We start from the raw sequence: 16,618 nt of genomic DNA, 5'->3' as shown, positions 1-16,618 counted from the left end.
ACTCCGTTTTCAAATTTCTCCTACGTAGTGTGAACGGAAAACATTTGATGCGTTTCCAGAATGAAAACTCCGTTTTCAAATTTCTCCTGCGTAGTGTAGACGAGGCCTGAAAGTCACAACTGTCTTTTTTCAAATTGTGATATAACGTAATCTTGAGAAAAAAAATCACTTTAGTCCAGTTGTTGTTTGAGTCAGATAGAGGCTCGAAGTTTCTTGAAAGAGGCAATTTAATTCACACCTTCGCTTTTGGCCTTTTCGCTCTCTAGAATCATAATTAACAGTTAACAATGAAATTTATTAGTTACAGATAGTTTTCGTGTTTATTGGAGTTCAATTTCATCTCATTAGTACTTGGACTATGTCATGAATGCCTTTTAACTTGTAAATTTTATTTAAAAGCTGGCGTAAGTAGCACATGTGCACGATTTACGTTGTTAGAAATTAATAAAATTGGTGTTGTAAAAATTCGAAAACGCTAACACCTGATTAGATTTGTCTGTGTAGAAAAGTCCTTTTAGCCGGAAGTACAGTTCAATTTTGAAATAAGTTTTTTTTACAGATGTTACAATGTTACTTCTTCAGGTTTCTCAATTGTCTTGACATTACCTGCCGCTCAATTCTTTCAAAGTAAACATCATCTTTTCACTGCACAGAAGGTGCCTCATTGTTAGAACAATTTATCCCGTTGCCATGGTAATCAGTACTTTTTGATGAGATGTTGAAAGTTTCGCTCGATAGGAAATCCCTTTTCAGATACCGACTTCTAGCTACTTCTGTTCAGTTCTCACACACGAGTGGCCCGCAGTAATATATCTCTTCAAGTGTTCACTTGATTGATTCATACTAATACTAAAAGAGGTTTTGGTATTATTTCGACCTGAAATTTAATCGAGAGTAACTTGTTAACAAATGCGGGGAAAAAAATATTGTCACGTAAAAGACTCCCTGTCCGTCTATAAGTAAAACACACTTTCCTGCAAAAGGATTTACAGCGGGACAAGTTTTAGATAGTGGGATAATTTGAAAAAACGTCAGAAACTCCCCTTTTTTTGATCAACTAGGTCGAAATGTTCACAGTCGAATTTAGTGAAATATTTACCCGTTTTGCGCTCCACCATAAATGATCTTTTCAAAAGCACTCACTGATCGGGGCGTAAGTCAGGTTTTTATAACAAAAACGTTTCGACGCGTTATTAACGTTGATAACGATCTTCGGTCTCGTCTTTTTTAGGGGGAAGGATATGCTTTTTTGAGGGGTGATGGTGCTGGTGGGGGGGGGGGGGGGCGGCGTGGAAGAAGGGGGATTAGGCAACTTTCCGGGGCAGGATTTTTTTTTTCACCTTTAGGCTGTGCATGATTTTTTTAGGGTGGGCAATGACTCCCCTTGCCCGATTTATTTTTCAGCAGTTTTTGATGTGCAGGAATTGTTGTTGTTTGTTTGTTTTATTTTAGTTTAGTTTATTTTTTTTGGGAGGGGGGGGGGGGGGGGGAGAATTGCTAAAAAAGTAATGGTCTGCCCCTTATTTTCCAGGGATGAATTAAGGCTTCTTTTAAATTACGCACCCTTGTCTGAGGGGAAAAGAGTTTAAAGTTGTACTTTCGCTGAATATAAGTTAAAAATAAGACAGGAGTAAAAAAAGGGAATAGGAATACCGCCGAGATTGATATTTCCCACGTTGATAACAGTTTGATTTGTATCCAGCTGTTAATCATAAATTCAAAATTTCCATTTTCGTTCATTCGTTTTCGAATTAACTGATCGCCAACAAATTGTTGTCCTGCGCTTAATGAACACCTTACTTTTTTTTCTTTTTAAGAAAAGAGTTTCGGAGTTTTGGGACCTTGCACAGAAACCCTAAAGAGGAATTTTAATATTTTAGGAAATCTTAAATAGATAATGGACGAATAGTTTTATTCTTGGTTTTAATCAAAGTAAATGCCAAACAGAGCATTCAACTATGAACCCTTTTATTTCCAATCTGCGTCTAACAGTAAAAATATGTGATAGACGTACCACTTTGCAAACGTTTTCTATAAAAATAAACTAAGTTATGGTTTGCCAATAGACATTACATGGCACCCTTGGATTAAAAACGTTGCTATAGACCAATAGAAACACATTTATAACGTTCCTTTAGTGAAGGAAAGGACATAAACAATGTTTTATGTTCCTAACCAAAGACATTGTCACAAGTTCGACAGGAATGTGAGCGAAACCTGGTGTTTTCATTTTTGTTGATATGGAAATATAAATTCTATCTACGTAAATGTTTGTCATACTCTCACCTCCTAATGTGTTACGTTCCTGTTACTTGCAGAGTAGTGTTGTATAGACTTACGCCCTTACTTTGGATTCTATGATCTTGCAGTTCTAATGCATTTTCTCGAAGTCATGTTAATGATAGATAGGGAATCCCCTTCATTAAAAAAAAGTGATGGAAATTAACTTCCGGGTTCTTTTATTTTTTACTACATGAAATCTTTCTGAAACTTAACCAACAGAATGGAAGATTTAATGAATTGAATTTCTCGTTTCTTGATGCTTTATACTTCGATTTTTTGAACTCAAATAACGTCCAAAATCTAATCAATTTTGCAAAGTAACCTTAAGTTGGAAAATTTTAAACCACCTCATGATGGCTACACGCTTTATTGTGCTTTCAATGAGGTCTTAATTCTGCTAATTATGCGTCGTTCTTCCATTTCGAACACTGATTAGTTTCTAACTTCTTCATTACCTTTTCACAGCCAATTCCAAGGGGGAAGGTCATAACAATCAAGGACCTGAACATGTCAGGGAAAACTTGCAATTTAAACTAAAAGTTTTAATGCCAACCCTATATTATAACAACTGTTAACGTATGCCAATAAATTAGTGCTTGCCAATGAATTCTTCCTAATTGTCCCCTTTCTTGTCTTATTTGAATTTGCTTAACTTCGTATGGAAAAATGTTACTTTTGAAGACAACAGAGTCGGAAGCGACAAAATTCTTTCCAACTTTTGTCTCCACTACAATGACTACATGTAATTTTGACCTTCAGCTTGTTACAGTCTTGATTAAATAAGAAAAGGTGGATGCAATATCGCTTAACACCGCGCTTCTAATCGCCAGCTGATAAAAATTCGAGTTTGGGTTAAAACAATGCCATTGGTTATACTTGTAGAGCCAACTCCGATTATCAACATTGTGACCCTTGTGAATACGATTCCATAGTTTATGATTTTAGTGAGAGCATGTATGTCTAAACTGACGTGACGTGAAAACTTTACATAATAAGTGTCTGTCTTAACGTATTATGAACAGTTACACCGCGTACAAGTATCAACTTCGTAAATGGTACAAAGTAAAGTTTGTTTCTTTCTCACTGACATTTGGAAACAATCCATGCTCTAAATCTGAACAAGATATAAAGAAACATATGCGCCAAAAACTGCAGGATGATTAGCAAAAAGAAAACGGTGAATATTGCCTCGCCTGCACGGTCCTCATAATTAAGGACTCTGTAAATATAATGCTTCCCATCTTTGTTTTCGCCTCCCGCGCCCCAGTAAATAACAGTGAAAAGCACGTAAACTGACGAGAAAATATGAGAATAAATGAAATGCAAGAGACGTATGGGAATATTACTCATTATCACTTCCATCAGCATAAACACCGGGCCCAAGATGTGCTGGTTCACCATCAAACCATTGATTTCCACGCCTGAGTACACTGCTGACCAGTAAGTAATGGTGACCACCACTGAAGTGACGCTTGCAATGTTGAAGAACAACCATAACACCTTTTCTGGCCAACTCAAAGCGTTGTCATCTTCTTCTACTCTGGCGTAGGACGTGCCTTCGTCTTCGTCGTCCTCCTGCGACAGTCCCACGATGTAGGTTTCCGACTTGAAACGACGCGGCCCGTACCCTGCCGGATCGTCTTCGATCCCGGCACCGCAGCAGTAATGGGTGGTGATGAACATAGCCAGCATGAAGTGCGCGGTTACAAGGGTGAAGACCCAGTTGCTGAGGTAAATGAACCAGTAGCCACCATCAAAAAAGCCGCTGAAGATCAGCCAGGATAAGAAGTAAAAAGCAGCAACCAGGCGGTAAATGAGAAACAGGGGAAGTGGCACCCACTAAGATAAAAACAAAACAATTAATCAATCAATCGACGTACACACTTGATTAATTCGGCATATAGTAAAACATGGATTGGATTGGATTTGTAAAACATGGATTTGTAAATTTGGACTGACATTTGCTCGACTCTCTAATGTCTTTAATTTAATCAATTTGTTTGTTTGTCATTTTGAAAATTTACGTTTTACGGAAATCGGTCATTTTTTCTATTTGTCAGGAAAATTTACCGGAGTAAAGTCCAGCAATCGTAGCAGGACGTTCTGCGCGCAAATTAAAATGCCTCTCAGGCTGTTGTTGACCTTTGACCGAAATAATTTTGCATTCTTTAATTTCGCGGGAAAGTCACGGCACTGCACGAGGAAGAGGATGAGTAGGCGGCTTGTTTCAAGCTTCCATCTCTCAGAAACTTCACTGACATGTATCTTTGCAGTGATAGTGTTGAAAAAGATTTTCAATTGAAAAGATGTAGTCAGATAAACACTTGAAATAAGAATGGTCAGTCCAGGGCAGGCTCCTTTAAGGTTCTGTTTCATGTCGTAATTTAAAGTGTTCTCTTCTTCAAACTCGAGGAAAATTCATTCGCATCTAGTACTTTCTACACACGCAATTGTTTACTTTGCAATGTCCCGCCACGTCATTTTACGAGCGCGCGCTTACTGAATAATGTGCAATACCTGTAATTTAATTAGAAGAAAGACCATCACAGTTAAATACACGACTCACATAGCTGTGATAAAGCCTGAACAAAATATGAATTTCATGCATTGTATTTCATGTAGCTGTCTTTTACAGGATATATTACGACCACACAATGACCGGGCCCGAGTCGACTTGGTAGATCACTTGGTTAGATAGAGCACATTGGTCATAGGTTCGAATCTCGTTCAAACCTGATTGTTTTTTCAGGTTTTATCACAACTACTTTTAAAGTTGTATATTTAACTCGATGGTTTTTATTACTAACCACAGTTTAAATCTTTATTCTTTAATTCAAATATATGAATTTCATATATTCTATTTCCTGTAAATACATGTAATTAGTGCTTGTAACCATTGCTATAGCTTTGCATAGTATAAACGAGTTTGGACGCTTGGTGTGTCCCCTTGATTTTCTTTTGAAGGATCATTTTCTCTGTAGTTTCTCTACATTTTGTGTAGAGGAAGTAGAGGATTTAGGTTTTTCTACATCTGCTGGCGGGCCACTGAATTCTGCTAATAGCTTGGGCTGTACCACCAAATGATTAAAAGACTTGAAATATTTCAGAACCCAACCTTTCTACCAGTGAGATACATGTAAGTATAATGTAGCTGCTCTGACAGATTGACATGATGCACATTAACTAGTTTAATATTTTTCGTTTTTCATTTCAATTTACAAGGCATAATTTTTCTTTGGGTAGTAACATAAACAATTTACAACGCAAATTCTTGCTATTATACCTCATGGCAAACAATTATTAGTAGCCTTTTTGCTTTTATTTAGAAATGAGTTCGCCCCAATTTAAATGGCTTTTTTAAAATGCTGTGTATCCTTAGATAGTTACGTTTTAAATTTCAGTGAAAATTGTATTGTTTTAAAATCCTGGGGGCCCTAGCTAGTGTCCACTTAGTAGAGGTGATCGCGAGTTAATTCGATTTACAGAAAATATGGAGAGAAAAAAACGTTTGGTCTGAAACGGTTTCCACTTGGTATGGGGTCCGCTTAAAACAAGTTTCACTGTATATTCAATCTCTTTCTCTCGGTCTCAGTGCTATTGAAAGCCCAAGCTTTATTTGAAAGCCCATAAGTGAATTGTGTTAGCATTTCGTTCTCTGCAATTTGCTTAATAATTATACAATTTACGTGATGGGTTAGATCACCTCCATGAAAAAGTGTGCTTGAAATTTGCAAATAGAATTGAGACGATAGTTTTTTTTTTCTGCTGAGCGTTATAAGAGTTTCTTCGTACTACAACACGGTCAGTGTTTCAAATTTCTCGTTCATTGTATGTTTTGCGCGTACATTGATTTTTTGTAGAAAGCATTCATTCTGTACTCAACGCTCGAGGTGAACACCGGTTTCGCGCGCGCTCTATCTTGCCTAGCATATGTGACCTGGTGACAACAACTTAATCTGCTCGAGAGGCCATGGTTGAACAATCTATCTTTCTCAAAGATTTCTTCTGTTGGAGTTGATGAGACTTGCAAAGCAAAAAGTTTAAAAGATAATACTCATAAAGATCAATAAATAACGAGTTTGTTTCTTATTTATCCAACACAAAGCTTTGTTGATAATACAGTTAAATAAAACTGAATGTGAGTGAATATATCCTGCATTGGATTAACTTTTAGTTATGCTCTGAACTTAGGGTGTGTATTAAGGGGAACTTCCATGCGAACACTGTTCCCGCTGAGATCTAACTCCAACTAAGAATATCCATGACAACTATATTTATAATGAAAACTTTCCTCTGGAGCAGGTTATACCAACCCTAAGTATCGCTGGTAATATGAAATATTAGTTGTATTTTACACATAGTTTTGAGACTTCTTTTGACAAAAGCAACACACTTTTAGATACTTTTAAAAGCCTCAGTTTTATCAATATTAAAGTTTAAGAATGGACAATCAACATTGCATCTGACGACTCAGAAAATTGTTTCATTTGAGCGGAGTTAAAAGAGCTGGTAAACACGCATGTACGTAATGTAAACATTGCGTGTCTATTTATTGCGCCAAAAAGAAAACTGAATCAAAAAGGAGTACTTTCTTGCGAGCCGATCGCAGAGTGTTCATGAAACCTGCTGCTGAATGGAGTTCTCTGAAGTTATATTATATGTTGCTATAAAAACATGGATTATCTCAGGGACTGAGAAGACTGACAATTTTTGCGCAAACGGGACGCGATCTCAAACCCGTAAATTTACTTCAAAATAGTTTTGTTCATTCTTAGTTTTGTTTTAGCGGAGCAAATGTAACTGAATTTCGTGATCTATTGGTCGCTTCACGTTTTAAAAAGTGTATTCAAAGCACGGCTTTCCTTACAGCAAGGCCTGCAAACAAAAACGGCTTTTCTAAACCCAAAATATTAGATGCTTGTTTATAACCGAAGTCACTGAAGTGGAAGCCCGCCTTCGCATAATTAATTCCCCTGATAACATTGATCAATCTCTATAAATTTTGGCGCCATAAATGAAATAAATGTTTCACACCGCTGAATGAAGGCAATCAGTTATGAACGTGAAAAGAGAGTTTTGTAACGACGGCAGTAATATTAAGAAGAGAGAGAGGTTCGAATAAACTATGCTTTGCTTATCCTTTCATTACCATAACTCTCAGTGGTGGAGAATAAGAATAAGTTCTTGTATATGGCAAAGAATTTTCTGTGTTCTTTGGCTTCAAAGTACCTTTAAAGTAGTCCTCACCGCGTTTAATGTGCGCATTTGTCCGATAACGTGGTCGGCACCAAACATAAAAGTTTCAACGACGATAAAAACGCCTTCATCCGAGTAAGAAGAATTAAATCATAAATCCTTGTGGATCATTCCCTGAATAATCTAAACATTTTCACTGGAAGACTTTGCGGAACTTACCGGCGATGTTGCGAAGGCGCTAGCATACGGATGTGAGAGTTTTAAACGTCTGAATGAGAATTCCTCCGGACATAGACACATCTTTCTCGAGAACAGTTCGAAGCCGCTTTCACATCTCAACTCTGTCGTCAGTCAAGCGATACGTGAAGTGAATACTGACTGCTACTGGCAATGTGCAAATTTTTGCCCTTTGGATTCATTCATGCATGCCGAACTCAAAGACGAGCTCATCCCTCAGGGACACGCGACCAGAGAGCTTTTTGAATCTTAATGATCTCTCAAAATATTTCAGTGGCTGGCCTGAAGCTAGGTAACAGTTGTTAAATTAAAACTCATGGTGCTCTTCCTGAACTTGGTTAATTTTGACTTTTTTCCCTATTTTATTTATTTATTTATTTATTTATTTTATAAAGTACGAGCTATTTTAAAGAGCCAAACAGCTGTATGACAGCACTTGTGCTCTATAAAATCACGTGGGAATAGAAGGTGAGCATTTACATTGCTGTTAGAAAATCAAGGATAATCATGGAAACAGTGACTCATTTATCACGTGCATGTTTTACGACACAATAGGGCTGACACAACGTTGATTTTTCAAATCGATTTAAAAGCCTCCCAGAAAGAGGAAAGTTGGGTACCATTAAAATGATTCATGGGGAAGTGTTGTGGGGAAGAAGATTGACAAATAGACAACGTAACAAAATGAAAAGAAGTCAATGAATGTTAACAATGCTTTATGTACTGAACAGTTTAAGTTGGGTGCGCGATGGTCTCATGGTTAGTATAGTATAGTGAAGTCGATCAACTCCGGATCGAGCGGTCTGGGTTCGAGCCCTGGCCGGGGACATCGTGATGTGTTCTTGGGCAAGACACTCTAATCTCACAGTGCCTCTTTTCTCCCAGGTGTCTAAATGTATGCCGGCAACTGGAATTTAATGCTGGGGGTAACCCTGCGATGGACTAGGATCGCATTTAGGGGGAGTAGAAATACTCCTAGTCACTTCATGCTACAGAAACCGGGATAAGCTCCGGCCTGATGGGCTACTTGGCTCGTATGCCTTAACCTTTTACTTCCTTTAGAAAGCGATTGAGCTGAATGAGCGTAAAAAAAGAGAGTTAGGAAGAGCGCGTGACAAATCCGCTCCCTTTATTTCATCTATTTCAAGCTTTTGTGCTTTCCCGTTCGATCCTTTAATTAAGGTTGCCGGGGTGAGAGGAAAACCAACCACCCATGCCCCTCAAACCCTGAGTAGTTTTGACTGTTCTTTTTTCCGTATTTTGTTTACGCTGAAAGGAGGAAATGAGTATACAAATTCCAAATTTGACGACTTGTCCTTGAGTTTATCCGGGAACAATTTAGTTTGACTAGTCGTTGGTCAGGGATCTTGTGTTTCCATGGAAAAAAAATATTTCATTTGACAGGCATGTTTTCAAATATCTATTTTTAAATACCTTTTCAGCAATTTCAAACTTTCTTTCTCGGCTTTGACAATTTTTGGGTCATTGTGGGAAGTCTCCCAGTATTTTGGTAAAAATCACAAAATCCAAGATGGCGAATGAATCCAAGATGGGGGTTGTTTGGAAATGATGGCGTCAGTCCAATCTACTTCAACTGACGTCAATATAACGTATATTCTACGTTATGGAACCCAAAGAAAACATTATTGGAAGTCCTATAAATGTATCAAGTTCTAACATTTACAGGGTAAGGACTTCCAAAGTCTCCCCCCTTTCTCCTCGCCAACTCCCCCCTTCCCCCTTCCGGTCCCACCACAGCACACCCAATAAAGCCCGGTCTGAACAGGGAACCTAGCCCAAATTTAGGGGCTTTACTAGCATACCTCTTACTAAAGTTCTTTCTTGTTTTATAAACGTTGTTGTCTGAGACGAGAGACCCCTGCACTTTATATAATAATCCAAGTAATTCTCGCATTTTGATTGGTTCTCGCCTATGATCTATTAGAGGACAGACGCACGATTGACGTCATCATTTCAAAGTTTTTCCCTCTGTGTTTTGAAATGGCGGAAAGTTTTGAGAATTTAGATAATGTTTTACATGACTGGGCAAAAGATAAAGTACAAAAAAGTCTTGTCGAGGCACTGAACAAGAACGAGAAGCATAGTCTAGCAGGAAGGAGAAAGATAAAGCCGTTTCTTTTTTAGAAAATGACCCAGAAAAAATACTCGAGCAGTCTCAGTCGGCAGTCGAGCGAGACTAAACCAAACACAAAGTTAGTCTTGGTAAACCGAGAACCATTGCCTCATCTCGAATTTAACAAACCCAATAAACAAAATGTTTACGAGATTAATTTATTTAAAACACTGAACTTTTCTCAGTCTCGAAATAATTGTTGACACAGTGATTGTCTGGAATAAAACATCAAAACCACTTCTTAAAATCAGTTAAAATAAAGACATAACCTTACTTTCCGATGCGAATGTTCCAGTCCGTTTCAGGGCGCAACAGCGAGCAAAGTATAGCTCACTACAGCTCACGGCTAACTGTATCGCAGCTAAAAGCTGTCTCCGACACTATTTCAAACTGATTTGAGAATCACCAACCACAGAGGACACATTTCCACCATCACTAACGCTCCTTTCATGCAAAACTAGAATCGAATGGCCTACAGGTTGACCGCAACCGCAAGTTTTCCGAGCGCAGTTTTTCAACTCCTGCAATATTCGAGGCAACATCCAAGCTTTTCGGCTCACAGGGCTGCTCTGATGACAAAAACTGACTTGACTTATCCAGCATTTTCTTTAAGATTTGTAGATTTCGCAGTTCAACTCTGCTTTTGCTGTAAGTTTTCATTCCACGAGAAGCGACGCTCGAGATCAAGTTCGACAGTGGCGTGATTTTCCTGGACCAATTACAATTCTTTCCTACGCGTAGCAACCAATGAGATTGCTTCAATTTGTATAGACAACAGATTACGTCAAATGGCTTTTTTCGTGTTCGCCAAAGTGGGCAAAGGGCGGTTTTCGAGTTATGTTGAAAGATTTTGAAATAAGAAATAAGCTCTATCTGTAGTAGTTTGTTGCGTTATTATATAAAACAAATAGATTCCATGTTGCGGTGCGTCTGTTCAGTAATAGATCACAGAAGACGTCAAAATGTGGTAAGAACATCAGTGACACACTCGGCTATCGCCTCGTGTGCCACTTTTTTGTTCTTACCACATTTTGACGTCATCTGTGATCTATTACTGAACAGACGCACCGCAACATGGAATCTATTTGTTAATTTGATGAGTTGATAGTTTCATTATATATTTTTTTTTATCTAGTTACTGTCCTATAAACAGATAATCGGTATAGTTTATACCGACACGTTCTGTGACATATGGTCAAATTCTTAGCCTATCCGACTAGCAAGACTAATTTTCTCTTCAATTACCGAAATGAAATTTGAGTGAAAGGTTCAGTTGTTACTATACAATCCTTAACACATGCTCGTGATTCGCAACCGAGACTACAGTGTCTACAGTATAACGCTTTTTTGTGCATTGCTCTTCATTGCTGTCGACTTTTGAATCACTGATCTGAGTCGTTGAACTGACAAGGTAAGCTTATCTTCATTTGTGTTTTAAGCTAAGGTAGAATTCATATGCAGCAGTAAGATAATTTTAAAATAATTTAGGTTGTTTCGAATAAACAGATTAGGTTGGCCGGCTTGGCTAGATTGAACAATGCTTTGCGGAAGATAACTTGAGACTGCATCGGTTGTCTGTGATGAACGTACAGAACATTTCAGCGCGGAGGCATTCCGTACTGTTTCATGCCCCGTCAACTTTGTGTTTTCCCTTTTGGTCAGTTTCATTTGTCTTTTACCGTTATGTAAACAGGACGCGTTATATCAGAACCTCGTCTGTTTTCGTGCAACAATCACAGGCCATGACTGTACTTGCTTAGAAAATTAAAAGGGGGTAGCATTTGCTGATTCTGTAATCCATGCATCTATCTTCCATTTTCCTTAATTTTCTGCTTTTATTTTGCTGCTGTTGTTTTATTTTGGCATAAAACTGTTATATTTATATGCAAAAATAGGAATTTTGAACAAGGTCGAAGGGTGAAATGGCTTTGCAAATTGTTTTCCTTGTTTTTAGTTCTTTTTAGGGAGGTCAGATTAAGATATCAGGTGGCCTTCTTAATATAATACAGTGTGCTCTTTCAGTCCCACAAGCAGATGTACAGTGATCGAAGGATCTTTGATGTGATCTTATCAAGGGAAAGTTGTGCTTGTCGATAGCCAGCTGAACGCGCCTGGGTGAAAATGAATAGGAAACCCTATTCTGAGCTAAAATGATTTAGTCGTCTCTTCAGCTTTTTATTTATTTTTTTCTTGCTTCAGTGGAAATAAAATGCAATATATAAATGCAGTATAGACATAGTACGTGCAAACCTGTCAGCGGCAGATTCTAAATCGCCAACACGGCTAAATCCAGACTATTAATTTCGCGGTCGGTTTCCATTTCAGAGGGTCGAGCCAAAAATAACTTTGAGATAACCGTTAACTGTGAATTGTTCAAAATGTTACCCTGAGAGCTGACAAGTGAAGCGTTTTATTAACTGATGGCAGAGATTAGAAACCTGCAAACCTCCCTGACAGGGTCTAATAATAGCAGCGAGAGATGGTCCAACCATCCCCATCTAGACCCATTTATCGTAGACTGCAAAACAGTCATATATTTTGCGAACGCGAGAGACGGTCAATATTCGAACGAAAGGTCTGGAGCGAGTGTAAAAACGGCGAGGGAGAATGGGGAGAGACGCGCTTCACACGCGAGGATCGCGCCTTTCGAAAACGTCCGAAAACGACTGTTTTGCAGTCTACATTTACCGGTACACATTTGTACACCTGCATGATAGGAAGAAATGGAATCTCTGTGACCAGGCTAGCTACCTGCAACCACTCCGTACTAGTCCATTCCGCAATTACCTGCCTTACCCAAAGACCCTAAAGACATCCACACCAAGCAGTGATTTTGTTTTTCTTTTTTTCACTACAGTTAGGGAGATTACTCGACACCCATGTTTAGAAAAAGATAGAAATGAATACACAAGATATTTCGGTAATCTCGTTAATTCCGAAGAAATTTTAATCTACTTTGAATAAAAACGAATTACTGATGGGACTATCGAGTAGTTCAGGATTACAAATAATAGTGACACTGGCAATAAGACACGTACAGTTTATGTCTAAATTGTGCCGCCATTTTCAATGAAGAAATTTAAAAGCGTATGACTTATAATACGTGTAAAATCCCAAAAAGTCCATCAAAGCAGTCAGACGGCCAGAAAAAAACAAAAAACAACAACAACAGCAAAAACAACAGAAATTTCAAAGATAGGTAGCCATAGTGAGAATGGGTGTTTGTGATACCAATGTATTGACAAGCCTTTTCTGCCGAAGCCTTCGGCTGATAACGCTCACTTGCACGGCTCCAATTATATTTAATGAGCTTTGTAATCAGTTATCTTAAGTACATGTATGGGTAACCTTTGGCATGCATGGGCTCCGGTGCCACCTTATTTTTTCTTTTGCGGAAAGCGAAAACAAAAACTACGAGTCACTTGTTCTTTGGCAAGCAAGGTAACTGACAAGTCAGTAAGGAGGTCATTAAATGTCCTTGAATTGTGAGGTTTGAGTTTTTCTCGGACATTTCTTAATTCATAGCAGAAACTGATTTGATAAGACTTGGCAAGTTTAGGTGCGTTTCCAACCATTTGATCTTGAAATGACCAAGACATCGGTTAAATTCCTCGTTTTTTTTTTTTTTTTTTTTTTTCTCGACCGCAAATGATCACGCCTTGAATTTTCTCACAGACTGTGACCTTTTTAGATGCGCTCTGAGCTTTCAAATTCCGTCAGTCTGTTCAATTTTGAACGAACCTTTTAGTTTAGCTAGAAACATGGCGCAAAATTAAACCGAGACACGAGTTTCTAGTGCGGATTCCGATGTTACGTACCTTCCCGGGTAAAATCAATTCCTCAGTACTAACAAATTTCACCCAAAGGATTTACTGAATGAAATTCAGGGTTGTCATTCTTTTTCTTAATTTTCCGCGGGAATGTGTACTAACACAGGTCTATATCAAGCTCCTTAGAAGCCAGAACATTTTCTCTCTAGAGAGAAAAACAGGAAACTAAAACTTGCGAAAATCGCTTTGAAAAGGTTCCCAAAACGACACGACAAGTAGCACACAGAAGAGTCATTCTTATTAATTTTTTTCCCCATATTTCGAACTGTTTTAAACGAATGTCAAATTACCAGAAAGACTCTCACATAATTTACGCTGTGTTACAAAACTGAGTGTAATGTATGAAAATATTGGAGACCCGTGGTACGTATGGTAGATTTTCTCTTACGTAGACTAGGAATGACAAACGTCAAATATGACTGATGTGTTGAGGACTGACTGAGGTCGAATATATATTCTACCATGATCGACGATAAAGAAATAAACTGGCTTGGCGTTAGATTTTAGCTTATGACATTCTGTTTTCGAATGTACCGTATTTGGTGTCTGGATGGTACGGTGTTAAAGTAATTTTCAGTGGAGCCAGCCTGCAGGCATTTAAGTCTGATATCGCGTACACAACTTCTTGCTTTTGGCCAGTTTTGCCGTTTAGAGAAAGGAATAATTTTATACGGTTTAGTTAAAACATATAATTGCATTGTACAGTTCAACCTCTATAAACGGCCATCCTCGGGAAAGTGGATATTAGCCGCTTAAAAGAAGGCTGGCCGCTCAATAAAGTTAAAAACAATAGAAAAACTCTCATCGAGGCTTTGATAACTGGCCGCCTAAAGGGCTACGGGTGGCCGTTTTTTGTAGGTAGTCGCTTAATAGACTCTTAATTAATAGGGTTCGACTGTATTTGCAGTTTCTCGCAACACAAAAAACTGTATTCTTCTCAAAATCTTATGTATTCACTCAAATTTCGCAAATTTCAGCCTCGATATTCTTATAAATTGATCAAGAAGTTAAACGCTAAAAGATTTTTAAAACACATTTTAAAAAAAAGCGAACAACGTTTCGGCGCCGCTACGGTACGCCGTTATCAAGTTAAAAAGTGATAACTGAAAGTATAAGGTGTAATACGAATATATAAAATATGAAACAATACATGAAATATTTGAGGGTCCTTTGGGTGTAATTCCCACGGTAAGAAACACAGTAAGGAAAAAATATATATATATATATTCTCATCATAAAAAAGGAGTGTAACCGTACTGTTCCCTATTATTCCGTCGAAAACGGACTAAAGATGTGAATACCGTATGCCATGTAACAGTCTAGACGGGAAAAGGTGTTCAAGTACAGTGCAGATTACAAAGTTCCGACCAAATTCTTTGGCATATATTGTATACCATAACTTTGGTTGTAATTCGGTGGAAATTTATCTGCCGACATTAACATTTCCCATGCTTTTTGGGCCTTGACGAGTGTTTAAAACTATGTTGAAATTATGCTGAAAGTCAATAGCTTTTGATCAGTTAACGACAAAGAGGTATTGACAAATGTTTACAGTGACGGCACAAAGCTTCCGGAAACAGACACTCCCTGCGGTTTTCTCACCGTCTGAAATCCGTCACTCAAATCTCGAAAACAAGGTGAACAGTCTGGACACGAGCAATCCGTTTAGCTTCGTTTCGAGCGTTCTCTCAAATACATGCGTATCTTTGAGGGTTCGGTGTAAATAATATAAGTATGAAACTTTTTATCACTAATTTCAGGGCAGCTAAACGATCCGAAAGAAATTAGAAGTGTTGACATTTTTGCTCGAAAATGAGTTCGTTCGCTATCGCAGCTGAATAAGGCTTTTATGGACTCCCGTTATTTTAAACCCTATTATTGACTCGCTGCCACACTTTCCTTGAATGTAAGTGTTGTCAAGAATCATCACCACGATGCCAGTTGATGACTTCTTTAATTCTCGTGACCCGGCTTGTACTGTATATGGGAGAAATTAGATATTGATCATAGGATTGGATTAATGAGTTATTAAGACCCACGGGAGATAACTGGAACATAAAACGTGCGTTAATTTCCTCTTGCCGCTCTTCGTACGAGAGGAGATTGACATCTTAGTAAGTGTAAACATCAACTCTGACTGAAACCTAAACCATTGAACGATTCTAATGTTAATGTCTTCAAAGCTGTAAGCGCTAATGCTTCGTTCTTTAACGAATTTTTCTACGAAAGGACCAATAGAAGTCATCGCTTGAGAGACTTTCGCTGGAGCGGTGAGATGACGAATCTTCGTTGCCAACTATTCCTCGGACTTGCCCTCCTGATTACCACGAAAGCAGGTAAGAAAAGTTTAAACATGTTAGGACCATGATTCGCAGTTGTATATTGTTTAGCGAGACGCTGGTTTCGTTACACAGATGACTTTACAGCAGATGGGTCAATAGCTATTTCATGTCTCTCTAGAACAGTTGAATCTACTCGCGCTAGTCTCCAATTTCTGGGATGTCGGTTTTGGCAAAGTCGGTGAATGCTTACACGGCGAAATTTTTATTCGAGTTTATTGCCTTACTAAACGCTGTTCCGTGTACATTTTACAACAGAAGTTCACTATCGCCCTAGCGAGACTGCAGCAAATTGTTTGATGTCTCTACAGCATACCTAAAATTACTACAAAAGATAAAACCTCTTAGTTCTTTCTCGCCGTTTGCGTCCCGTGCCATATTCTTCAATCCTTGGTCCTTTGACCTCTCGTGGCCGACATAACGCAAGACCAGACATCGATGAAAAGTCTTTGGTTTATTTGAATTTAAATGCGTCTCTATCTTTGTTTTACTTGTGTGCGTTGCCTCTCTATCGATAATAATGAAATTGTCCCAGGTTATGGCTATAAATTACTCCCGTGTAAACTTACCTACGTGGAAAATGGACTTATCTTCAGTTC

General features: G+C 38.3%; 2 protein-coding genes across 14 annotated transcripts in view; one reads left to right on the top strand and one right to left on the bottom strand.

The window, feature by feature from the left end:
• Positions 1-1,951: 1,951 nt before the first annotated feature.
• On the bottom strand, positions 1,952-7,962 carry LOC110058703 (protein rolling stone-like). The gene is made up of 2 exons (XM_020765364.2): positions 7,699-7,962; positions 1,952-4,122 (listed from the first exon to the last, which is right to left on the bottom strand). The coding sequence occupies exons 1-2, from the start codon at positions 7,777-7,779 to the stop codon at positions 3,364-3,366; spliced, it is 840 nt and encodes a 279-aa protein (XP_020621023.1). The 5' UTR covers positions 7,780-7,962; the 3' UTR covers positions 1,952-3,363.
• A 7,622-nt stretch (positions 7,963-15,584) lies between these two features.
• LOC110058624 (uncharacterized) overlaps positions 15,585-16,618 on the top strand; it is a 147,400-nt gene continuing 146,366 nt past the window's right edge. For 7 of the 13 annotated variants that reach the window (XM_089285175.1, XM_089285172.1, XM_089285171.1 and 4 more), the window contains exons 1-2: positions 15,696-15,794; positions 15,910-16,016. In XM_089285175.1, coding sequence (XP_089141301.1) covers positions 15,956-16,016 — 61 coding nt within the window. In that variant the 5' untranslated portion in view covers positions 15,696-15,794; positions 15,910-15,955. Of the gene's footprint in view, positions 16,017-16,618 lie in introns of all 13 variants that reach the window. The other 6 variants (XM_089285177.1, XM_089285174.1, XM_089285180.1 and 3 more) reach the window with 5 other exon arrangements.

This window comes from Orbicella faveolata, unplaced genomic scaffold (assembly GCF_042242905.1).
Source record: "Orbicella faveolata isolate gen_17 unplaced genomic scaffold, um_ofav_v1 contig_13, whole genome shotgun sequence".
Classification (NCBI taxonomy): Eukaryota; Metazoa; Cnidaria; class Anthozoa; order Scleractinia; family Merulinidae; genus Orbicella; species Orbicella faveolata.
The sequence above is the reverse complement of the archived record's forward strand: the minus strand, read 5'-3'. Positions and strand labels throughout refer to the sequence as shown.

Bases quoted from the DNA above. Each gene is read 5' to 3' on its own strand.
- LOC110058703 (XM_020765364.2), bottom strand. From the start codon at position 7,779: ATGTGTCTATGTCCGGAGGAATTCTCATTCAGACGTTTAAAACTCTCA. The intron at 4,123-7,698 runs GTAAGTTCCGCA...TTTTTATCTTAG, and splicing joins GCGCCTTCGCAACATCGCCG to TGGGTGCCACTTCCCCTGTT.